The 25,194-nt window shown below is 43.0% G+C and overlaps 2 protein-coding genes across 3 annotated transcripts; both read right to left on the bottom strand.

The window, feature by feature from the left end:
* Window positions 1–6,674: 6,674 nt before the first annotated feature.
* LOC128918440 (claudin-8-like) lies at window positions 6,675–7,678 on the bottom strand. Of its 2 annotated transcripts, XM_054222663.1 has the most exons (2): window positions 7,092–7,678; window positions 6,675–6,813 (listed from the first exon to the last, which is right to left on the bottom strand). In XM_054222663.1, exons 1-2 carry the CDS (start codon window positions 7,676–7,678, stop codon window positions 6,675–6,677), a joined length of 726 nt encoding a protein of 241 aa, XP_054078638.1. The 2 variants fall into 2 exon arrangements, with proteins under 2 accessions (XP_054078638.1, XP_054078646.1); XM_054222671.1 differs by lacking the exon at window positions 6,675–6,813 and having other exon boundaries at window positions 7,010–7,678.
* Window positions 7,679–20,493: 12,815 nt separating this feature from the next.
* Window positions 20,494–21,224, bottom strand: LOC128917601 (claudin-8-like). Its single transcript, XM_054220926.1, has one exon. It carries the CDS (start codon window positions 21,222–21,224, stop codon window positions 20,550–20,552), a length of 675 nt encoding a protein of 224 aa, XP_054076901.1. The 3' UTR covers window positions 20,494–20,549.
* Between the last annotated feature and the right edge of the window lie 3,970 nt (window positions 21,225–25,194).

Genomic DNA, 25,194 nt, shown 5'->3' with positions numbered 1-25,194 from the left:
TTCCACCCAGAGCGGTGCCGAGCAGCACCCTTGTCGATTGCACCCGCTGCTCCCATCGCAGATGGCTGTGGCTGAGGCAAGGGCAGGAGGACTCTGGGGGATCTTCAGGCCAGAATACAGGGCACTGGGTTGGACCATTATGGATGGGAAACATTAGGACAGTGCACCAAGAGGCGCCACACAGGGCACCAAGAGCTGCACCCCTCAGGGTCCAGCTGCCAGTTCCCAAGGCCAGCTCTGACATGGTGCTGCCACACAAGCCAGCTGCAGCCTTGTCCCCCTCCACTGCTGCCCCCACGCTGGGGGCTGCTATCCCAGCCAGGCCTGGGGCCCAGTGGTGGCCGGCCTGTGGGTAACTTGCATCACCATCTGCGGTCCAGACTGGCTCACCTCGCTGAGGGCTGCGGGATGGGGTCTGGCAGGGAGGGAGGACACCGCACTGCCCTGGTGGCCCCACGGCCACCCCTCACCCCTGCGCCACAGGGAGACGCTTCCAGTGGGGTTGTACAGGGCGCGGGTGCCCGGGCCGGGCTGTGAGGGGGGGCTGCCGGGCGGCCTCTGTGGTGAGCGGCCGGGGCTGCCCCGAGCCGGACACAGCCGGTTCCAGCCGGCTCCAACCCACCCCCCGCAGGGCACGGCTGAGCCCCGCAGCCACCATGGCGGCGCCTCGGGGAAAGCCTCTCTCAGAAAGGGCAAAACGCTGCCCGGCAGCCAGGGCTGAGGGGAAAAGGGTGAGACACGGCCCCTGAGCTCCAAGGGGAGAGGGGCAGGAGGGGCTCCAGGTGTCCCAGCAGGGATCCCCTGCAGCCCCTGGGGAGACCACGGTGGAGCAGGGGAAGAGTGTGAGAAGGAGGAGGAGGAGGAATGAGAGAGCTTCTGGGTGGGCATCTGGCAGCCAGCCCGGGTGAACCCATCAGAAGGGCACTGCAGGCACTTTCAGATGGGGGAAGAAGAGTGCTCTTCCTTTAGAGCCCTACAAAGGGAGTCTGCCATCCTGTGTGTCCTCTGCCCTGGGGCTGCAGGCAGGAGCTCTAGCACCCGTGTCGACCTTCCCCTCGTCTCCCCTTACGTGTCTGCAGCAGCCGCCGGGTTGGCGTAAGAAGAACTTGAGAGCGACATTTTCATTGTGCCAGTGAGAGATGAGGACTCAGACTAACCTGTGGAACTTGGCCTCGCAAAAAGTACTTACTTAACAACATTCTTTTCTTCAACACGTGGAGTTGATGTTGCCAATTTTTGCTAAATTCAGAATGAATGTGACAGTATGCGAGGCAATGTTTGTTGGGGTCTAGAGATTATTTTCTATCTCCCAGCACCATCTGGCATTACAGTGGAAACTCCGAATGAATAAACATTGCTTATCATTCTGTCAGTCACTCATCCATCTGACAGAAGCTGAAACACTAATGTACTCATCATCTTTGTCATTTGGCAATCAGGGACTGCTTCACGGTAACTGAGACAAAGACCACAGATTAAGGTCCATAGCTGAAGTGGGCAACAGAGATTTAGCAAGCTTAATGTATAATTCAGTTGGACTGATGCAGGGAACAGAACTTGATGGGTTTGTGGTTTCTATTTTTGAAGCATCTTTTTCGCACAAAGGTGTTGAATTTGTCAGTTAAATTGTTGTGAGCTCTTTTTTTGTTGTTTCGATGAAGAAAGATGTTTAAAAAAAGGAACGCTGAAAGGAATAGCATGATAAATTCATCTCTAGTGATTGACACACAGGTAGCGTTTGCTTGGAAATCATTGGGGCAAGGGACGTGTACATGCCTTAGGATGAACAATAACTAGTTCAAACATCTTGGGGCAATTCTGTCAGCTCCCTCCTCAGAGCAGAGAGCTGCATCCAGATTCTCTAGCTTTCCTTCCCTTGTCACTGCAGCAGTCATTACAGCTCGAGTGGCGAGCACCTCCTGGATAACAGACAGATCCAGAACCCTTGATGAAAATGACAGTTCCTTCTTAAAACTCATCTTACCAGCAAGTTTTGGTTTGGTTTGCAGGGCCCACAAGAAGGAGCTGCTTTGAAGAGCAGTGTCACTTTGATACAGAGTCTCCGCATCAGCACACGCGTGCCAGTGGGCTTGCTACTTGAACTGGCTGGTAACAGTAAAAGCACAGTAAAGTTTACTTTTCCCCAACGCCTCAAAATTTCACACTGCTTGGGTGGTGGCACATTTAAGTGGGAAGCCTTTTAGGAGGGACAGGCAAATGACTAGATAAAAGAATAAAAAGCCTAATGGTAAAATTAGCTCATTCTTTCACTTTTAAAGGGCTGGAAGTGTAGAGATAAGAATCTCAGGTAACCTTTTATGTTCTGCTTTTCTTCTGGTACAAACAGCTGAGTTCAGTATAGTATTCTCCCTTTTTCCTTTAATTTTTTTAAAAATGATGCAATTGGTCATATTGTCACTGAGGACACACCTGCTTCAATCCATTCTGTTCCCTGGAACTGAACAGGCGCTCTGATGCTGGCTCTGCAGGTGTACGTGGCTTGCTAATGCTGCTGTCACAACCCTTTCCCTAGCCAGTTCTGTTCCTTGATGTTGCTAAAAATGAAATCTTTGTGCTTTGAATATTTTTTGTTCGTCCTCATTGACAGCTGGAACATTTTCTCCAAGTCGGCTGAAAATGTCCTACCCTTATCAGGGTATTTCTTGTTTTCTTTTGCTCTTTGTTTCTTAAAGTAGTCATAAAATGTCAAATTAGTCTTACTCAGACTCTGAGACTCAAAACAGGGAAGCAAAGTGTGTAAGTCAGAGAGCGTTTCCGTACCAGATACAAAGGAAAGGAATTGTTTATTTGGTGGGTCAGCTCTGTCCCAGTTTTTAAAGATGACGTAGGACTCCCCTGAAAAGACCTCTTGTGCCTTTTTCAAAAGCATGGTTACAATCAATCAGAAGGACACAATCAAGCTCCCATTTCTGGCTTTGCGAGTCCTCACACTGATTTTCAGTAGAGTTGTAACGTTTTTTAGCACAAACTTGTTTAGTCTTAATGTCCCTCACACAGAGCATATCAGGATTGATGACCGTGTGCACTTATTTGTCTCAAAACCTGTCTGATTCATCTTTCTGTTATAATGAAATGTTTTGCTAAGCCATCATTTTTGCCATAAATATATTCCCTTGTCTGCATCTTAGTGGTGGATTATTTGCTCCATAATCTTTTCTTTTCATCTCGGAGATGAATATACATTTTGGGACCAGCTTTTGAAATATCAGTTTGCTTCAGGAAACTTCTTATAAGCAAGTCTTGGAAGTCCACACTAAATCAGTTTTGTGTATTTTATTTCCCAAGGAATCAGACCCACTTTGTTTATCATCTAGCAAAACCCAAAGCTTAATGTAAAAACCAAGACTGAATCAGAAAAGGACATTATAAAAATACTGAAGCTGTCTTTCCCTGGCAATGGGGAAATACATTCATTCCCTTTAATATAAGAAAGAAACAATGATACATTGGTAAAAAAGAAAAAAAAAAACCTGAAGGGTTCATGCACTTATTTCAAATGCATAGCAAAATTTCAGCTATTCACGTATATTTTCAAAGTCATTTTGTCCTGCAATCACAAAATATTAAATTATGTGATAGCACCAGAATATTAACTAGATATTTAACAACAATATTTAATCAGCTGTTACTAACAAATACAGCAGGCCTGAAGTTTCTGACAGTTGTGCCTAGAGGAATGTGAACACAGCACCGCTAAAGCAGGTTTACCGCCTCCACGAAAGCAGAGCTCCAGCACACAATGTTTTAGTAATCCCAGGCCCATCTGCATCAAATGACACCCATATGTCAGGCCTTTTCTTCTGAGAGAAAAGTCCAGTCAATAGCAATTATTCAAACCCTGTTTCCTCTTGGTCCTCCATCGCTTAGTGTGTAACCAACGCTCTGCTTCCACAGCCCTCCTGCACCCTGGAGTGACGAGGTGGCCCTTTCCCTAAATGTCTTTGCTGCATTACGCGTGTTCCTGAGCATCCCCTCCTCACCTGTCTCAAGTAGGAAGGACATGTTCAGCCATCTAAATAAGCTCCAAGGGCCTTAGGCACTCAGGGTTACCTGGGACTGGATCTGGCTGAATATAATCCAGAAGGGGCTGGAGCTCTCCTGGAACAGCAGATGGAGGGTAGAAGGTGCAGCCTTGGGCACTGGAGACCTGTGCAAATTCCTCCATCACTCCCCTCAAGCCAAGGTCTTCCTGTTACTCTCAGAAAACTCATGAACAGCAGCAGTTTATTTTCAAAGCTCAACCACAGGTTTTCGTTAAAGCCCTTAAAACTTCCTTTTCTTACTCATGCCTCCAAACTGCAGCTTCCAACTAGCCAGTTCTGAGCATCACAGGTTTTGAACAGGGGAAAGGGAAGAAGAATAAACTCTGTCTCCCGTAGCAGATGCAAATACACCCATACAGTTTACTCAGCCAAATGCATTCCTTGCATGCAGAAGTAAAATATCTAGTATTCATCTTCAGGGGGTTTTCCCCACCAGAATCCACAATAAAGGAATTTCTGTTCTGTTCAAAGGCAAAAGGTTAACCACTGTGTTACATCTCTTGCAGATTATCTTCTCATGAGAAATTTGTTCCCGCGTCAAATTCATAAGTTTTAGTGTCACGGACTTTTAAACATATTTGGGTAAGTCTAAAGTGCTACATGCCGTCACCAGAAATTGCCATTTGTGTCAATAAAAACCCAGACATTCAAACAGCAGCCCAGCCTAGCTGTACGCTTGGAATCAAGGTGAGATTCCAAACCCACGCACAAGCACAAGATTGTCTGAGTTTAGAGATTTCGTTTGAGCTCGTCTTTTGGTTGGCTAGTAAAAGAGAAAAGTGGAGGAATATGAAGCCATCAGGTGTTAACGTTAGATGTAAAAGGCTTAGGTTTTCTTTGAAATTAATGTTAAATACTCAAATAAAGAACTTTAATCTTTCTGCTCTTTGAAAATAAGGTTACAACTGTAAATGGCACACCCCGTTCAAATTTGATTTCTAGATGAACCCACTGATAGTGAAAGCACTCAGGATCCTTTAATTAACGTTAAGAAAACTGCACTTAGTTACTTCCTAAGCACCTGTATCTGCATAAAGTTGCATTACATTGCATATGTCATCATTTAAATTCACTACCTACATATAAATATGTATCAAATTTGCATTGCATATGTCTCTGTCCTCTGCTTTGTTAATCGCAGATGTTGTATCTAAATAAATCCATAAAGTGCAATTCTGGCTTACTCACCAAATAGTTACTTATTAAACAAAGTATGTATTATAGGACATAAATACAATAAAATAATAGATGGAGGTCCATGGGGTAGGATAAATTACTACCAAAGTCAACCGAATGACTCCACTGAAATGAGCTGTCTGACCCAATGACAGCTGCTGTGACAGGCATCAGCGGATATAAGACAACATAAAAAAATATATGTTTTAGCACTAGAAAACCTACTTACAAATGTTCTCTTAAAAGCTCATCTAGAATTAATAAGTGCTGATTTGACTGCTGAAGTGATGAGCGGGATACATTAAACCTGTTTTCTGGTGACTAGAAGATTCCCACTAAAAGATCTGAGCTGGTTGTCTTAAATGCAAATGCACGTTAGATAATATATGTAATGAATATCCATGTTCAGCGGCACTGTTTCGTTTAGGTACATCTGAAGTCAAGTTAATAAAAGGCTTGTTTAATTAAATTCATCTTTCCATGTTCTGCTTCAAATTGAACAGTCAAATATACAGAGGCATCGCTCTGCTCAACTCAAAAAGTCATTACACACCTTTGTCAGATACCAGTCACAGACACAGAAAAGGATCAAACCGAGTACCTATGTCATAAAATTATCAACAATATACTACTATGATTACTTCTGTGTAAAGACCTAGAAAAACTGTTTTGAACTGGACCCTTTTTGGTCACTTATCAACATCGTGACATGCAGGCTGTCAAAAGCAGGTTCCAAGTTTTCAGGTGTGGGTAAAAAAAAAATGTGCAACTGCAAATACTGTTGAATACTGCAGAACGGACAGACAGGCATCAGGCAACTCAGTCTACATTTTAAAATAAGTCTTACAAACCAAATGCAGTCAGAACATTATGGCTTGGCTTTTGTGGGTGTGAAGGAAGATGTAGGCAGGAACTCTTGATCCTTCAATGGGCAAGTGGGGATTACACTTTTGCATTGCCTGGCTTTTTAAATGATACTTTACATTAGCACAGTGCTTTAAAATGCATAAAGACAGACGGCCTGTCCTGAATTTTATAGAAGAGGAGGTGCTACCTGTAGAACAGGAGAAGTCATCAAAGACGAAAGGTAGCAAGCAACAGAAAGCTAATACATACATGGCAAAGTCTGGTGAAGTGATTAAAAATTTTATTATTCCATGAGCTGTATTCTGTGCCCTTCAGAAGAGATAAGAAGGATACATCAACTCCACGAGTATCAGTGAAGTCTGTAGTCAATCACAGAAGCCTTTGATGGGAGAACATGAACATTTGTGGGCCAATATTGGAAGTTAGACTGCTAGCGGCTTCTCCCTTCTTTCAGTGGCTGCTTCAGCCATGCTGCCAACTCCGTGCTTCTCACCACTGTCCTAGAGCAGTCCTTATGAATATTTCACCTTAAAGTAAAATGCACTGCTCCCTTTGCACATCATGGGTTTAGGGGAGAGCAATGGTGCTATTGCACAGCAGCTGCCTTCCTTCCAGTCCAGCCATATGCTGTTCCTCTTCTCTGAGAGACTCTTGGCTGCTGCTGCTCCCATGCCATTCCTCATTCCCATAAAATGGTGACACTTTTCTTCTGGCTGTGCTCTAACATAATGCCCATGTAATAACATTTCCTGTAACCATGTTAGAGAGCAGATATATATATATCTCAATAGTAAACAGCAAATGAACAAAACTGTTCCTCCATTACAGACTTAGAGTTTAATTAGACACCGAAGTCAATCAGTACATATCGACACGCTAAGCAGAAAGACCACGTGTAGCAACTACACGTAGGCATGCACGCTTGGGGATGGCCCTCCTGCAGAGTCAGGTTTGTGCAATCTGTGACGGGAAAGCGACGGATACCTGGATTTTGCAGATGCATCAGCCCAGCACCAGAAGCTACAGTACATTGCTCCCGCAGCGATGAGAAGTGCAGCGCTCACCCAGCCCACATAGAGAGCAGCTCCTAGTTCTCGTTTCAGTGGTGTAGGGACTTTCGGATCATAGAAGTCGTGAATGATGCTACCTGCGGTCCAGGACACAGGGATAAGAACGAGGATGCCCGTCAGGAGAAAGGCAACTCCAGCTGCCAGTATGAAGACACTGATGCCCCGGGGATCCTCCTTGGTCCTGTGAGTGTACTTCACGCCAACAATAGCCATCAAAAAGGAAATGATTGACAAGATCACTGCAATGCACATGAGTGCTCTGAATGCCTCCAAGGGTTGCGGGAGAGCCAGGACAGAATCGTAGAATTTGCACTGCAGCCTGATGCCCAGATGACTGACACAGTCCATCCACAGTCCTTCCCAGATGGTCTCAAACACCACGATGTTGCTATCAATGTGGGCAGAAACTCTCCACTGTGGCATAATTGTGGTTGCCAAAGTCCCGACCATGCCGACGCCTCCAAATATTAGACCAGTGATTTGTAATACACAGCAAGCCATGCTTCTTCTGAAAAAGACACCTCAAGCGAGGTGGCCTAGAAAGTCTTCCAAAATCACTTTTTCATAGAAGAAGTATAAGGTGCAAGAAAGAATATTTTCTCCAGCAGTTTCCTCATACAGCAAGTTCTTGGGGTTTTTTTAAAAGCAGCTTGCTCCAGTCTGAGGTTCGGACAGGTGGAAATCCATTTCTGGCTGGCTAGAAGGACCTACTATTTATTTGCTTTGAAATCTCCTCTGACTACAGCGCCTACCCATCAAGCCTAACAAGTTTCCAGCCAATGGGAAACTGGGAGGGGTGTGTCATAGTTGATCTTACTGCTTCTCATAGAGTGTCTGTAGTGATGTTGTAATTAAGTAAGTGTCAGGGATTCAATTAAAGGTACCTAATTGCAGGGCTAACAATTTCTTAACTGCAGCTATGTTGAAATTTAGTACAGAAAGTCTGAACTTCCATCTGTTAAAATATTATGTAAAATAGGTCATTACAGTTGTTCTTATGACAAAAGATAAACTTGGACTTGGAGTGGGAGTTACTTTCTGAGTGCTACAGCCCTGGGAAAGCATCTGATTTATTTTTTTTAAATGAAGCTAGAAGGTACTTGGTGTAGCTCTTTAATGTAGATTCCTCGTTTTGATCAAATACAAAAGTATAATCATTATATTAGACAAGTACAGGAAAGTCAAGTATTCCAATCAAGATCAAAGCTTTACCAGCTGCATAATTCACAAGGACGACCAACTAAATAGCTGGCAGAGTTTCACAGCTTCTGGTTTTGAATCCACGAGTAAGGTGGCTGTTAGGAAACAATCCTCAATGAGACTCTCTCCCCATTAGAAGGATAGTGTTGTCATTGTGTTCCATACTAATAATCTTCTCTGGGTAACATTAGGAGGGGTTGGGGGCAATTGTCTAATATGAAAAGGATGAGCTTTTCTTTCGGTGTACAATGCACCTTGAAAGAAGTCAAGAGATCCCTCCCACAAGCATGTATCTCAGCCTGCACAGATAGCTACAAGCCTGGACAAAAATGCACGCCAAAGACTGATTTGCCTAGGGCAAGTTAGGAATAACTGCTGCATTATGGTTTTTTAACTTTCTTCTCCCTGCCTTGAGATAATAGTATATGATGACAACTCATGGGTGTTGTTGAAATTAATGCGTTTCTAGTTACTCCAGCTCTTTGAACCAACGGGGCTAGTCAAAAAAAAAAAAAAAAAAAAAAGGTGTTGTGTTGGCCCACTAAAGACTATGAAGGCCCCTAGATGTGCTGTCGAAGAAAGACATATTCTTCGATTGCTTGTGGATTGTAGTCTTGTGGGCTCTGTGTGTTTGGAAACATCAGACGTTGACTTTCGTGGTATTAATTTAGTTACAGCCTTAGGTGCCTACACAATATATTCAAAGCAAAAGCTAAAACCCATGAAAAAGTGAATTGCCCATCTAAATCACTCACAGCCCACAAACCCCCCTCCCTCCTATGGTTACTAACTGCAAGGAAGGAGTGCCAGATAATGCAAGTTATATAGTATAATGTTATAGGTCCATGTGGAACATACTCCCAAGGGATCTGGGCAATTCATTTTTGCCTTCAAGTCTGCCAGCAGGAATCTGGAGAGAAAAAAATATCTTCAGCTGAGATGTGAAATGTAACCTTTAGAAACTAAATAGATTATCAGAGTTGTTCTTATAGAGAGATGACTATTGCATCACTCTTCTGCAGACATAAAAAAAAAGAATCCCGTGATGCAGAAAAGTTACTGCACTTTGCTCAATGCCGCAAAGAAGAAGGTGGTAGAGATGAAACCAGAAGTCATAGATGATTACCTGCCAAAAAGAAACTCTTTTCTCTGGCAGGAGACTGCTCCCTTAGAAGACTGCACACAAGACCTGTGCTATTTAAGAGGCGTATAGTCCCCATCCATCTTGTATACCTCTGAATTCTCAAAACTGTTTTTTCATGTGTTATTTTAACTTCAAAAAGGAAATCAACTCATTATGGAAAAACTCTCTCCAAACCAGCATTTAAATGTAGTTTTTTCAACAGAAAACTCTTTCTGCAACATTTTCAGTGAGCCAGCTCTTGAAATTATACTTCACTGGAGAACAGACCATGCCTAATGCCCTGAATCTGTTTATCTGACTGCCTTATCTAGCAGGATTGCTCTGAAATCATTTTTCCTTACATGACTCTGGGAGGGTCAGCCATTGAGGTCATGCATAAAATTACTCTCTGTGACAGTTAGGGCATGGTTTGTATAGAAGGTAAACTGCTCCCAGAAATACTATTAAAGTGCATCATATGCTGATTGTGTGGCAATACATCCGGAGACTGATAAATGGTTGAGTGGTTTTTTGATCTTTAATCGGAAGTAGTACCTGTGGTGAGTGACATCCAGTGTAGCTGTAGGCGTAAGAGAGGAACACCTAGGCTACACTGCTGCATGTACTGTCCAGTGGCAGGATGGCTCTTGTTACTGAAACCTGAGGGGAAGGAAGCAGGACAGGAAAACCAATAAATGGCAGTTTTGAAACCTGAAAATAAATTTCAGAAATTAAAATCAACTACAGGAGACAGGTTGGAAAAAAAATATCAAGGAAGAGTACCAATATCTTGGAAACTCATAGAATCATAGAATGGTTTGGGTTGGAAGGGACCTTAAAGATCATCTAGTTCCAACCCCCCTGCCCTGGGCAGGGACACCTCCCACTAGACCAGGCTGCTCAAAGCCCCATCCAGCCTGGCCTTGAACACTTCCAGGGATGGGGCAGCCACAACCTCCCTGGGCAGCCTGTTCCACTGCTTCACCACCCTCACAGTAAAAAATCTCATCAACCTCTTAAATGCCAATGAGTCCCCAGCTTTGCTAGTCGCTGGAAGAATTCTCTTGTGCAGAAAAACCCTATGTTTGAATCAGCCCGGAGGGAGCTCTTACACCCTTGTATACCCTAAACTGTACTTCCACTTAAAGGCTCACCTGATCTCTCAGAAAGAAATGCTTAGTTGACTGAGTTATTTCAAAATCACTCTGAACAGCAGACAGCTCTTAAAGTAGAAATTAAATACATGCTTACATGTTAAGCATGGCAGATACAATGTCTTTAGTATCAGGGAAGAAGAAATAAGAGGAAACTGATTAGTCTAGTTTCCTAAACTAGACTAGTCAGTTGCAAAGTCTAGTCATTTACAACTGACTAGACTTTAGAAGTCTCCTCATTCTATGTATCATCCATCTGTTATGCTATTTGGATGCTTACCTGCCTCAAGATGAGAATACCAGTTCTTATGCAAACATGCCCACCCCAAAATTTGCCTTCAAAGAGGAAAACAGTCAACTGAGGAAGCATGTAGCCTTTATACCTCATCTTTCCCTGGATCTCTGTTCAGATTTACATTTTTCTCTTCCCCTCAAATCAGGATGCTCATTTGAATCTTTTCCTGGGGCAATACCACTGTTCCCTCCCTAGCTTTTAAAATGCTGATGTCCATTGAAAAAGAGGAAGTAGACCATCTCCCGCCCACATGATTAACAGAACATGCCAATGATCCCCAGCAGTTAATTAATTATAGGCATCAATAATGTAAACACTTAATTGCCTTCCAGAAAGCAGGTTTCATTCCTCTTTGTATATCTTCTATGTACATTGAATTTTAGAGTCCTTATACATACACATGTACCTATATAGAGACAAATAGACTTTAATCTCTTGTACAAATGTACAACTATAATGTACATCATTCATTACGAGCTCTCATCAAGAATAGATAGGTTGGTTATGCTACAGGCTAATGAGCTAAACTTAAGGTTCGGTAACGTTTTTGGAACAGGCAATTACACAGATTTATCAAAAGCGCACTTTAGATTAGTGATTACTAAGAGTTGCAGTTAGGTGTCTCAACCTCCCAGAGGCTGCAGTTATGCAGTGAGGCTGCAAAGCTGCCTAACCACCTGCACAGCCTGGCAAGGGGGAGTCCAGCCAACGGGAGGGCTGCGGCTCTGCAGTCACTCTGCAGCCTGTCCCCTTGGGCAGAGGTGCTGGGTGAAGCCACACAGCCCTAGATCTGCTAAAATCTGATTTAAGCATACAACAAATAGGGTTAGGATTGTCTGACAATCATTTGTTTTGGAAACACATGTGAGTGGCATCTGTTCCTTCTTGCTCGTGGCTTCCACTAGTCCATTCATTACATGCTGGGTTAACCACTTTGTTTTCAACTATTTACAAGGGCTGGTCAATGAAATCATAGTTGAGTTAATGGTTACATTACTTTCTATGTTATATTGATCAACTACTGTATTTTGAGCCTATTGATGAGGCAAAAGGTTACTTCGATTCTGTTTTAATTCAGGAGAAAATGGACCCAAGCCAACAGAGGCTGTTTTGTTTGTGCTAACTTTAATATTGCTGCCTGCACATATGTTAAAAGATGAAGGCACATCTCCTTCCCCCTCTCTTCAAGCGTGGCACATTTTGGAGTGAGAGGAACATCTGCTCAGTGTAGCTTAGAGAGGGATTTCCCCCAGACACATAACAGGCACTGTACTTGGGCGCTGACCCCTAACTCTAGCTTTGAGGCAATCCATGATTGACAGTTGAACTGAAAAGAACTAATATTTATTTTCTGTCATCTTTCTCGGCATGCCTGAAATTCACAGCTTGACAAAACTGCCAAACTTTTAATGATAGTCCATGTCTGAGGAAGCCCGTCTCCTGGCCACTGTGAATGAACTCGAGTTCAGTGTAATAAAACCCTGCAGTAATAAAATATTAAATACTCCTTTGAGTATTTAATCCATCTAAACTGCTTCAGGCTTTTACAAGGTATTTGTCACCTCAATACTTGCGTACAGGGAGCAGTCATCCTGATAGAAATAGAACCTGCCAGAAAATATGCTATCTTACTTTTTGCTGTTTAATGACAGGACCTCAAAGCATATTTGGGGGGCATTTGATTGCACAGTTCACATTCAGCTGTTGTAAATATAACAGTGGCAGATTCCCAAGGCAGTATTGACTGTTTTCATAAGGGTTATCAGCATGGTATACAGTTAGGCTATTCCTGGATGAAGCACAGGGGAACTCTTTTTATCTACATGATTTACTGTGATGGAATAAAAAAGGAGAAGGTATATTGTGGCAGTGATGGCCGAAAGATAGGTGCAAGGCAAGGTTTGTAGAAAGAGGTAATAGCTTTTATTAGACTACCTGATACTGTTAGAAATGAGCTCTTAGGCTCAGAATCCCAAGAAAGATTGCTTTTGGAGGACAGCATAATAATACACCCTTGAAGTAGCCTTCCAGTAACCAAGCAGTACAGGTAACTACCCAAGTAAATCTCCAACTTTGAAGAGCAGAGTTTTTTCTCATCTTTCTCACTCGTCATTTGGGCTCCTCCCTCTCCAGTCCTGTTCCCCTCACTTTTTGTCCTCTCCCAACCCCCACCTCCTGAACGTAACTAACTACACTGTTAATTTCCACATCCAAAATAAATAGTAGCAGCGTGAGCTCTACCACCACTAGCCTCAACCTTGTGCACCCAATGGCAGCACTCAGCAGGGTCACCCTCTAGCCCCACACTCTCCCCTTTCTCTCACTACCTGAATCCAGAGTCCTTTATCAAGCCTCTGTGCTTCTGGCCAGGATGTTCCATTACTATTCTTTCCTTAGGACTGGGATTCGCCTCTTCCCTGGGATATCCTGGCTAGCTTTCCCTGGTTGGCAAGCTGGGCATGCTCTAGGAAGGAGCAGCGCAGCCCCTGCCTGTTGGGGCCTGTGTTGCTGCCAGATTTCATCTCCTGATTTACCTCGATTCCCCTTCAAACAGAAGGAGAGGAGAGGAGGCGGAGGAGAAGGGAAGCCCTGCGCAGCCAACCAGCTGTTCCTGCACTCACACAAAAGAACCTCTTCCTGGAAGTCATAAATCACTTTGGATTTGTGCTGGCACACTCACCGAAGCAGGAGTATTTCGTGCAGGAAACAATTCATTTTTGTCACTTACTCTCAGAACATCGTCTCCAGCATCGGGAATCGTAGCAGCTCCAAGGGTGCACCACTGTCACTGTAATTTTGCACACTGATGCGTCTTCCTGGGGCTGAGTGTCTCTGCACGGTGACAGCCCACAGCCTGCAAGGGCACAAATGATTCACCAGCATGGGCACACTGCTTCCCTGCAGGGGCAAGTCCAGCGCTGTTCCTAATTGCAGCATACTCTGTAGCCAGTCCAAATATGAACTTCTTTGTCCATGATCAAGCAGTAGCTACTTTCATTCCAGATCAGAAATGTGCAGTTGAGCACAGAGTGCAATACTTCAGAAGAAGGAGGAATGTCTAATAACTATTTCTACCAACCGTGTGTTGGGAGTTAAGGGGCCGGAAGTCAGGGAAGGGAAAGGAAAAAAAAAGAGAGAAAACAGTCTGATGTGTGCTGAGTGCCTTAAAAACAAGTATAAAATGGAGGAGGGAAAGACCTCAGCAAATCCGATGCTTTTATGTTGGAATGGAACAGGGCTCACGTGAGGCAGAAAATGATATGCGAAGGATCATTAAGATGAGAGGGTCAGGGTCTGTATCTCTCCAGAAAACCGTTGCCAATGAGGTGAAAGTGCCTGGAGCACCAAGGGAGAACAACTCCTCTGATCCTGATCATGTTATTCTTTATTAATTAGACTCAACAGCTTAGGAACGTGAATGTGGATGAGGCTTAAAAATTCCTTAGGAAGCACCTGGAATGTGAGTCCCACGGAGAAGGAAAGGAGAGACTTGTAGGAGTAATGTTGATACTCAAACGGATTAATAGCTCCACAGAGAGAAGCTATTTGGTAGAAGAATAGAAAAGGTAACCAACCAGCAAAGAAAATATATCTAAGAGGTCAGAAAATGTAAGGGGAAAATGAGACCAAATAAAAGTCAATCCAAATTAGGCTTTTCAAAAAATAGAATAAAAAAGGTGCTATACAAATAATATACAAATAATAAAGGACAGCAAGGGAAGAGGTATGCTAGGCTGTAAGTCTGAGTCTAAGACAGGTAGCTAGCCTCCCTTTTCTCTGAATGTAAGTAACAACAAGGATATAGAAGAAGGAGAGCACAACACAATTACAATACTGTATCCAAGGTAAATAAAAAACTCCAAATCTTTGTAAGCACAAACTGAAGAAAGAGAGTAATTTCCACTGAAATGTTTTCCACTGTAATTTTCCACTGAAATGCACTGCACTGCATGTGCAGCTCCAAATCTGGTAGCAAGGACTGTTAGCGTATGTGCCAAATTGGGAGTGATACTGTGTGTCTGGAGAACAGCAAAACTAAGGGAATGAGTAAAGAGGTAGGAAACCCCGTGCACAACTAGAAACCTGTGAGTCGGAATCTAATAGTATAAGATTATTTCAAATCCATGATGAAGAAAAGAATAAATACCTAGAAGTAAATGGAAAGTTAAATAAAATGTAGCATGCACTTACTAAAAATAGATTCAGTTTTTGTTTTGTAACATTTTCTAGAAAATAAAATTTGAGAAAATCTAATCCATTTGGACCTAATTAAAGCGTTTGACACAGCAGTGGGAAATTAACAGAGACACTGAAGGGATGGAGAGGAGTAAAAATAATGTAATGTGGATGCAGAATCTATGAGTGAGTAAAACAACAAAAGCATATATTGAAAGGAGAACTATCATGTCCCTATTTCCAGACAGTGATTTCTGCTAGTGTTGGAGCCAAGGATTTCTCTGGGGTCTCGTCTTATTACCCTCAGGGATCTAGCAATAAAGGAGGACCTGCAGCAAGGAAATTTGCATTAGACACCCCGCTGGTCAATGTACTGGCAATGGTTAAGTCCCACAGCACAGGAAAGCTGGTGATCTTGAAGCCTGCAATAATAGAACTGCAGTGCATTTAACGTATTCAAGGAAGGTATTTGCTCGGTTTTGTGAATCATTTACCCATGCTATGATAACCTGCAATAAGTATATTCAGTGTGCTCAGCAGCAATGAGGCTTCCTCTGGGATTCTTTGCCCAGTCTTGGGCATCAAACTTCAAGAAAGAGGTGGACCAGCCAAAAACAACCAGAGGAGGTAAACAAATATGAGGAGAAATTTAAACAAGCATGCCAGTGAGGAAAGAATTAGAGATGACTAAACTAAGCAAGAAAGGTTCTAGAGGTCAGATGGTAACTGCCCTGAAATATGGACACGGCTGCCTTCTTTAAAGGAAAGCAGTATTCTTTTTTCTATGCCTGCTGTTGATGGGACTAAAAAAATGATGGAGCAGCCTTAGTGTGCAGTGGGGAGATTTAGTTTAAGCTTCATGAAAATCTTTTTTAATGAAAATTATAATTAAATACCAGGATAGATTGCTAAGGACGCTGCAGAGTAGCCACCTCTGGAAGTTTTTATTGCACAAACGTCTCTCAGGAATAATTTTGGTGTATTTATTCACTGAGAAAAGCAATGGAGTAGTTAATAGAGATCACCTTTTATAGAGTGAACTCTACTCACACTATCTTCTCCTCCTATTTGTCCTCTTTGGCCCTACATGGACCACTTCTCACTAGTGAAGGGATGTCCCACTAGTGATGGTGTCGATGGGACTCTTGGCAGTGCCCAGGTAAACTAGTTGTCGTCAGCTTGCTCTTAATTTCTCAAGCAAGACATATTCAGGACTGCCAAAGGCCTGCGTCCCTTAGGTGTCGGTTCCTTGCTGAGACTTTGCAGGAAAGTATTTTGTCCACCAGCTCCACTGGGCAGTGGGATGAGTGGGGAAGCAGCATGGTTAGCAAGGGGTCAGCTTTCTTTGCTGCCTAGGAGTTGATCCATGGTAGAGTCACAGGCAAAGTCCAAGGGCTAAAAGCTCCCAAAATGCAGAACGGAGTCAGGCATTGGTTGAGGGGATCAGTTCAGGGGCTCAACCCTGCTCTGCAAGTGGACATGCCTGTGTCAGGACTGTAGGCACTGGCCAGAACCTTCACAGGGATGGAGTTACCCAGCACTGCCCTTCTTCCAGCTCAGCAGGAAAGGGGAGCTGTGTATCATACCTCAGGCTCAGAAAGCCCACTGTATCCACTGTGTGGGGTCAGGGTATGATGCTTGGTGAAGGGCTTAAACACAGACAAGCCTGATGTTTCATTAAGCACAAAGTTACCCTGAGTATGGGAGGATGGAAGTGGGGACAGTACCTCCAAGCCCAACTGGCCCTGGTCTCCTGCTGCTCTGTAGGCACCTGCCCCTGACAGTGTCAGCAGCAGATCTCAATACGTCTCCAGGCTGACACGGTAAGGCCATTCTTGTATTTCAGTAGTGAACCTTCCTGGCTATGAGGCACAAGGTATGGCCTCTCCTAACTTCTCCCTGCTCCATTTTCTATCATTCTTTTACTAGTCATGTTTAAGAGTTGAACAAAAAGCAAGCAGCGCTCTCAGGCTGACAGAGTTGTGGTTGTTCAGCCTGGAGAAGAGAAGGCTCCAGGGAGACCTTATAGTGGCCTTCCAGTACCTGAAGGGGGCCTACAGGAGAGATGGCAAGGGACTTGTTATGAGAAAGTGTAGCAATAGAATGAGGGGTAACGGTTTTAAACTGAAAGAGAGGAGATTTAGACTAGATATTAGGAAGAAATTCTTTCCTGTGAGGGTGGTGAGACACTGGAACACGTTGCCTAGAGAAGCTGTGGATGCCCCATCCTTGGAGGTGTTCAAGGCCAGGCTGGATGGGGCTTTGAGCAGCCTGCTCTAGTGGGAGGTGTCCCTGCCCATGGCAGGGGGGTTGGAACTAGATCATCTTTAAGATCCCTTCCAGCTCAAACCATTCTATGATTTTATGATTCTACATATAAAGTCTCACATATAGGCACCAGGTATAATTCAAAAACACTGGGGAGTACAACACCTATTCAGGACTTCACCTTAAAGAGACAGAGAAATCCATTATATGCAGCTGACCTTACTGGATTTGCAGATGTGTGATAACCTCTTGTGTCAGGTGATTCATTCACATATACAATTGCAAAGCAGGAGCTCACCCACGCTCAGGCTCTGCTACGGCTCTGCATTGCCTGCACAAAGCAGCTCCTGAAGCTGCCACTCTGCTGCCACCCATGTGTTTACCACCTTGCTGTCTAGCTCTCATGAGAGCTGTGCCAAGTAATGCAGGTGGCAGCTCTACCTTCTAGATCTCCGCAACTGTTGCAGCAGCAGTGGGAGAATTTCGGAAGAGGCTTGTTATAAATGAAAGCCCAGTTGCTCAATCACGGAGCAGTGATTGAAATCTTGAAGCTTCACTCATACGAGTTAGATGAGCATTACTCTCCTCCCACCTGCAAGTTGTGCATTCAGTTTACACAGCACAGAGGGCACCAGGTGGACCTGGAACGGCTCCACATCCATTTTACATTGCAGGAATGCATACAAGCACCCAAAGCACAGGGCAAAGGGGAACAAGCTAGGCACCTCCGGTTTCATTTATGGAGGCAATATTGCGTATTTCCCAAATAATTTCTCTTGTCTGTGAGCACAAAAATGAGTTCTAAATTACAGGATACAATATTTGAAAGTTCATAAAATTGCAAAGCAGTTCTTCTGTGCTTGCATATATGCCCTTAGGTGGGACCCTCTGCTCAAACCACTCAGGGTTTATTTACTGTGCAAACCTGGGGGAGGCCAGCTCTGTTTAAAATGGAAGCTTTAATTTCAGTTCTCTTGGATATATGGCATATAGGTGAGATAGATACAATTTAAAGGAAATGGTGGATGCACCTGGGAGGTACTTACAGGAGGAATATGTGTTTGTTATTGTAAGGTGAACTGGTTGCAGCGTATATAGGATCTCTAAGGGAGATTTTAAAAAACTTCAAGGTCCCACACACAGGCCATTGGACTTGTGATCCTATTAGTCCTGTGGATAGTTTTCTAAGGCTTCTTACAGTCTTCTTGTATCTTCTTTCGGTTGTACAACTAGATCAGTGTGTGCTTTACTGGGAACAGATAATACTACCTGATGTAGCAATACCATTTGATGCATGCAGACTTTTTACAGAGCTCTCAGGCTTATCTCATTTTTCACTGAGGCTTACCTCAGACCCGTAGATAAATACTCTATGAGTCACTCCGTGTTTTGAAAGCAGACATAACTAGAGTGCACTGGTATATATACATGTCGTTTTCTGAGTCAGATCTTGTACCTACCTTTTAGAGGGCTGAACAAGACAGGTGACTTTATTGTAGACATTGTTATAAACCCTGGTGTTCTAGCTACGAGTTCTGTGTGGGATATTCCCAAGGTGCCGCTAGCAGCAGGATTGCTCCTCCACTCTCTTCCCCCAGAAAAAGAGACTGTGCTGGTGTAAAAAACTTAATGAAGGGATACAAAGGAAATATAGCCACACACTGCTATATTATAGAAAGGTCATGCACATGACACACACAGGTATATATATATAAGTAGAAACAATTTGCTTAAAAATAAGGAAGAAAAATAAAATTACATAATCAAGGACATCTTACTGTGCATCTTACAAACACCATGAAGAGAGTTCAAAAGCAGGTTTTAATTCCTTCTAGCTTGTTCAGAGTTGCATCTTATGAAGTGAAGAATTTTCTTCTAAACTTTCAAGTAGTAATAGTCCAAGGCATTTACTAGAGAGCTAATAATCACATGACAAACATTCTATAAAATATTTAAAACAGTCAATCACACTCTAGAACAAGAATGTTGTTCTCCATTAAACACCACAAATTGAATTGTGTTCTCAGCTAATTCAAAGGCAAAATTCCATTGATTTATGTGGGTCTGGAGTTAACATCTTATCCATTGGTTACAAAATTCTATTAAACTATTACTACTATTGATTAATTTGGGTCATTTATTAAATTAGTTTGCATGGTACTATTTATTTTTCAGTGGACTTGTTTTCTTTACATTGTTTCTTCTTATGGGTTCATGATCTTATTATTAAAAATATCGTTTAGCTTGTTTTAATGTGAACTGTGAGAAAATCACAGAATTATAAGGGTGGAAGAGACAGATACTCTCACTGTTTATGTTCTTTATATGCTGTCGTGAGTGGGTCTTAGCAAAAATATCAGCCTGATTGTACAGAAGACCCTTATTTAAAAATATATATATCACAGGGTCCTGCAGCAATTAACCGACACAGTGTTTGTGATTTGTGTAATATTGCAAAACACTGCAAGCCACGAGGGATTTGCAAGGGAATACTGCTGCTTCTAAATAGGATGTGAATGAGTTTGACCTATATGGATTACAAAAGAAATACCAACTTTCACCAAAAAGATGATACTTAGGATGAATGTAGAACTATGTTTATTCTCTGAAATAAGGGATATTTTTCATGTATTTCAGCCTACCTTCCTCTGCTGAATAAACTCTTCATGCAACCTTCCATTAAACCTACAGTAAATCAATCCCTTAGTGAATGCTTTCCTTTCAAACCATTATTATCTTGTCCTTATTTACTGTTATCCCCTCTTTCCCAGGAAGGAAAAAAAAAGAACTGGCTCTTTAACTCCCCTCTTCTTTGCAGTACGCCAGAATTTCATATCACAGTGGAACTTTAAGCCCTTTATTACTGTTTTAGACATAAAATGCAACCCAAAGCAATGCCACACAACCCGAAAGCTATTCCAAGTTACTATTGAAATAACATTAAACATTCACCTTTCCATGCCTTAAAATTGTCCATGCTGCAGCATTAGCCACAGCAGAGCCCACGGAGGGTAACTGCAGCTCCAAAACGCAGCCCCACCAGCAGCAGTTACAGGGCAGAAGGCAAAAACAGCTTTCTAGCTGCCCTTTTGTACTGAAACTGAAATCCATCCAGACGGATTGAATGCTTCAAAAACTGGAAAAGGCGGGAGGCATCTAGACGTACTGACTTTTGGAGTATGAGCTTTCGGTCTTCCTGTGCAAATGCTGGCTGTCAGTGGAGTAGTGGGTTGGTGCGGAGTATCCGTAGCTTCTGGTTTTCTCACAACAGCGGTAAAAGCAACAGAATATGGCTCCGGCAGCAATGAGGCAGAAGGCAGCTGCCCAGCCCAGGTAGAGGGCCTCTCCAAGCTCCCTTTTCTGGGCAACATTGACCGCGGGGTTGTAGAAGTCACTGATGATGGTGTTGGCAACCCAGCAGACTGGAATGAGCTCGACGGCACCCGAGAGGATGAAGAGGAGCCCAGCCGTCAGAATAATATAGCCCTTGGCTTGCCAGGTGCTCCGCACGCACCGCATGCACTTCATCCCAATAATGGCAACCACAAAAGCAAGGAACGAGAGCACCGACCCAGCACACATCAGCCCTCTGGATGCCTGCAGGTCCGGCGAGAGGGCCAGCACGGAGTCGTAGACCTTGCACTGCATCCTGATGTTGGCTTGCCTGATGCAGTGCATCCACAGGCCTTCCCAAATGGTCTCAAACACGATGATGTTGTTCTCAATGAAGGCAGACACTCTCCACTGTGGCATGCCCGTGACAGCGAATGTCCCAATCATGCCAATGCCACCAAGGAGCAGCCCGGCAATCTGCAAAGCACTGCCGACCATGTTGCCTTTGCAAGGTGAGCACACCTCAGCAGGTTCCCTGAACCAGATACACGCTGCTGGCAAAAAAAAAAGAGCAACTTTTTCCAAAAGTGTTTGTCCCTTGTGCAAAGAAAGTTTCAGAGTTAGTCAGCACGACTTTAAATCAGCTTAAATCTGACACGGGCTACCTGGGACTTGGCTGCGCCTTCATCGCCTTTATAATTCCCCTGCCACCACTGACTCAAAGAAGCAAACTGAGCAATCAAGTGGAACAACTTTCCAAAGCAAGAGAAAGGACAGGGTGTGTGTAAACCAGCAAGAGCCACTTAGGATAAATGTACCTTCTGAGGAAAGAAAATGCTTTGCATTGAAGTTGCTTATTTAAAAAAAAAAAAAAGAAAAAAAAAGCAAGCCCTACCCTTAACTCTAGCTATTGTCTACAGGTTTGTCTGTGCGAAGGAAATGGACTGGTCTCAGTAGGGAGTCTTATGTGTGCACTGGTGCAGTTACTGAAGCTGTTGCACTGAACAAGCAAGAATATTCTGCCTCGGCTCAGCTCGGTGGCAAATTGCCAGGAGGAAAGCAGAGCCCCGATCCCTGCCACAGGGCCTCTGCTCCCAAGAGTACTTTTGTTCTGAAGCTTGAAGGAGAGTACTACAGTGATGGGATCAAGGAACAAAGCAAATCAAAAGATAAAGGAATTCTGAACCTGAAACAGTTCTGCAGAGGATAATCAAAGCTGCAAAAGACCGTTTAAGAGGGAGAAAGGAACAATAAGAGACCTCAGTCCTGCTAATACCTGTACACGTCTATAGCTTTATACATTTCTGTTGCTCTACCGAGTGTTGTGGGGATAGGCAGGCTTCTGGAGATATCCACATGCTGAAATGATCGCACAATCAGGTCTATAGAATGGTCACTTAAGCTAGGTAGCGAATTGTTTTCCCGTGCAAAAGTGAACCCAGCAATTACCCTATGACGGAGTCTAGTGCAAAGGAAAATATTGGCTCTCCAAGACCTATTAGAGCTGTTCATATACAAACAAATACTTTAGCAAAACATCATTTTAATTTACAAAAAAAAAAATAATTAAACATAATAATTATAGGGAGCAGGTGAACTGTGCATTCAAGAGTTCTTGTGTGATGTGACCAGCAGACAACCCTGGAAAACATCAGGTGAAGAAATGTGAGAAAGTCAGAGCAAGAGAAAACAGAGTCAAAAATCTAAAAAAAAAAAAAAAAAAAAACAGGCATGTAACTGTGGATTCTTTTTACAAATTCATATAGCTACAAAGGTATGCATGAAATATTCAGTCTGATGTCTGCATGTGCCTTAACAGGGAAAATAAAAAATTAAGCATAAACTAGGATTTTTTTGTTATAAAGTAGTACTCCATACATTAAGACAAGAACTAATTTGTTATACTGTAAAAGATCAATTTAGGATATAATTAGCTAGATATTGAAATACAAGTCTCCTGCTATTCATTTGAACTTTCTTGCCTCTATTTCTTTTCTTGCCATTTATATATCTTCAAAAACAGAGAGTAAATGCAAAAAAATAGAGCAGTGCAGTGCTAAATATGCCAGCTTGTTGGCATATCAAAGATAGTGAAAAGATAAAAGTCCCACTTACGTGTAATATTTTATGCTCCCTAAGTGTGCTTCTGTGCGTGCGTGCATAAAACTATGGTTAGGAGGCAAGGGAAAGTAAGAAGCACTCTACAAATCTTTCCATATTCAGTTTGGCTTTCATATCTACCTGCTTTTGCAACCTCTGCAGCAGGCTGCTGCTTACAAAGACATGCTAAAAGAATGAAGGCAGGTCACCTCTCCTTCTGTTTCTGGTCCCTTGAGCCCTGATTTGTGGCCAGGCAACGTTCCATTATGCCCTTTTGGTTTTGGTTATATCACTGAAATCAGACCTGCTGTCTGCAGCACTGAGTGCCTTGCCCTGAAAAGTGCAGTTAGTCTGGTGGCAGCTCCAAAAGTATTTTAAAGTGGAAGAGAAGCTAAGCAGGAGTCTTTTGGGGTTTGTTCCTACTGCTGTGGGGCTCAGTGGTATCTGATCCCACAGAAACTACACTGCCTGCTCTGCATTTCTCCTGCTGTACGCCTGTATTTGCAATTTTAGCTCCTGCTTGCCATCAGTCAGCTTCCCCTGGCAGTTCGAGCCCCTTTTGCCGTGTCTGTGAGTAAGGCAAGGGAGGGACCCTGTACCCTCCTTGCTTAGGGATCATGACTACCCTGTGCACTGAAGGCCCATGTCATTTTTGACTGCCCTTACAGCCCCATGCCCCGGTGCCCTGCTGCGCTCCTTGCCTCTGCCGGCAAGCGGAGGGGGAGTGGGGAAGTGCCTTCCTCCCAAAGGTGAGGTGCGGCCGCAGGTGCAAGGACTCTGGGGGATAATAGCTCAGCTCCTGCTGCAGCCCCTGGTCTCCTGTGAAGGGTCTCATTTTCTGACCACCAGTAAAGGGTGACTTGATTCTGTTGGGCAGAACGTATACGTTCCCAGTGCATTCATTTGGAGACGCCACACTAACTCTTATTGTATTGATGTAGGAACTGCATAGACTGCTATCGCATGAAACAGTCTGGATCTGTGTAACTGAAATCACAATTTGCTACTTTGGGTGCTGCAAACTAGTTGTCTCATGCAGACCCATAAGTGATGGGGGTCTGGGTACGGGACTTCGGGAAAAGCAAGTGGGGAAAACTTCTTGGATGACCGGATCCACAGAATCAGGGAATAATTCAAGTTAGAAGCAGCCTCTGGATGTCATCTAATTCAACCCATGTTTGAAGCTGTGCCCTTCAAAGTCAAAACGCTAAGAACCCAATCAACGTCCTGAAGATTTCTTGGGGGAAGAGGGTGGTTAAATCCTGTTCCCCTAAAAGTGAGACAAGGAGGATTTTGAGGAGAGTCTATAAATGCATGGTGTTTATCTGCTAAAATGGATTTGGCATATTAAATATATAATAATGTAATTATCCTTGCATGGCTTTGCAACCCCATAGTTGCCACTCAAACAGCAAAAAAAAAGCTACCAGCCTATAGCAGAACAAATAAACAAGCATTTTAATAACATATCAGTAAGTAAACACAAATGTGATACAAGCAGCAGGACTGATTTTTCTTAGAGACTACTGAAGTTCTAATTTACAGGACATGGAAAATAATTAGCCGAGCAAATATAATTTAACCGTGTTATTGATTAATTTACAAAACCATTAAAGCTCCCATATAAATTCATGGTAAGATCGTGTCTGCATCAAGGATTCAGTATTTGCACATTCTTAGAAGGATTAAATTTTAGTGCCTTATCTTGCTTAAAACCATTTTCAGAAGGAAATGTGGGGAAATCTTATTTAGCGTTATGGATTGCATCTGCTTGTTTACAATTAAAACACAGGAAGGGGGCAAGTCAAGAATCTCATTATTTGTTCCTCTCTCTATTCAAACATGCCATTTTATTATGGGGAAATATCAGAAATACCTGTGACTAGCTAATCATATTTCACTGTTAGTCACAGAATCCTATTATTTTGTTATAAAACAGATATGCACATACAGAACTTGACCGTTTTTCTCTTTTTTCTTTTTTCTTTTCTTTTCTTTTCTTTTCTTTTCTTTTCTTTTCTTTTCTTTTCTTTTCTTTTCTTTTCTTTTCTTCTCTTTTCTTTTCTTTTCTTCTCTTTTCTTCTCTTTTCTTCTCTTTTCTTCTCTTTTCTTTTCTTTTCTTTTCTTTTCTTTTCTTTTCTCTTCCCTTCCCTTCCCTTCCCTTCCCTTCTCTCCTTTGCTTTTCCCTCTATGTTAAGGAATTAATAACCTTAAAGTCAGTGTCAAGCTTTTCTGTATGACCTGTGTATTTTCCTGCTCTGTGTTCCCAGCTCTGCTCTCCTCCCCATTCTCCTCTCCAGAGCAGGTGAGTAAGTCAGCTGCAGGCACCCATTGTTCTATATTCTTGGTGAATAATGTGAACCTAAAG

The sequence above is a fragment of the Rissa tridactyla genome, chromosome 1 (genome assembly GCF_028500815.1).
Source record: "Rissa tridactyla isolate bRisTri1 chromosome 1, bRisTri1.patW.cur.20221130, whole genome shotgun sequence".
In the NCBI taxonomy this organism is placed as follows: Eukaryota; Metazoa; Chordata; class Aves; order Charadriiformes; family Laridae; genus Rissa; species Rissa tridactyla.
Note: the sequence above shows the minus strand (reverse complement) of the source record. Positions and strands in the feature narration are given on the sequence as shown.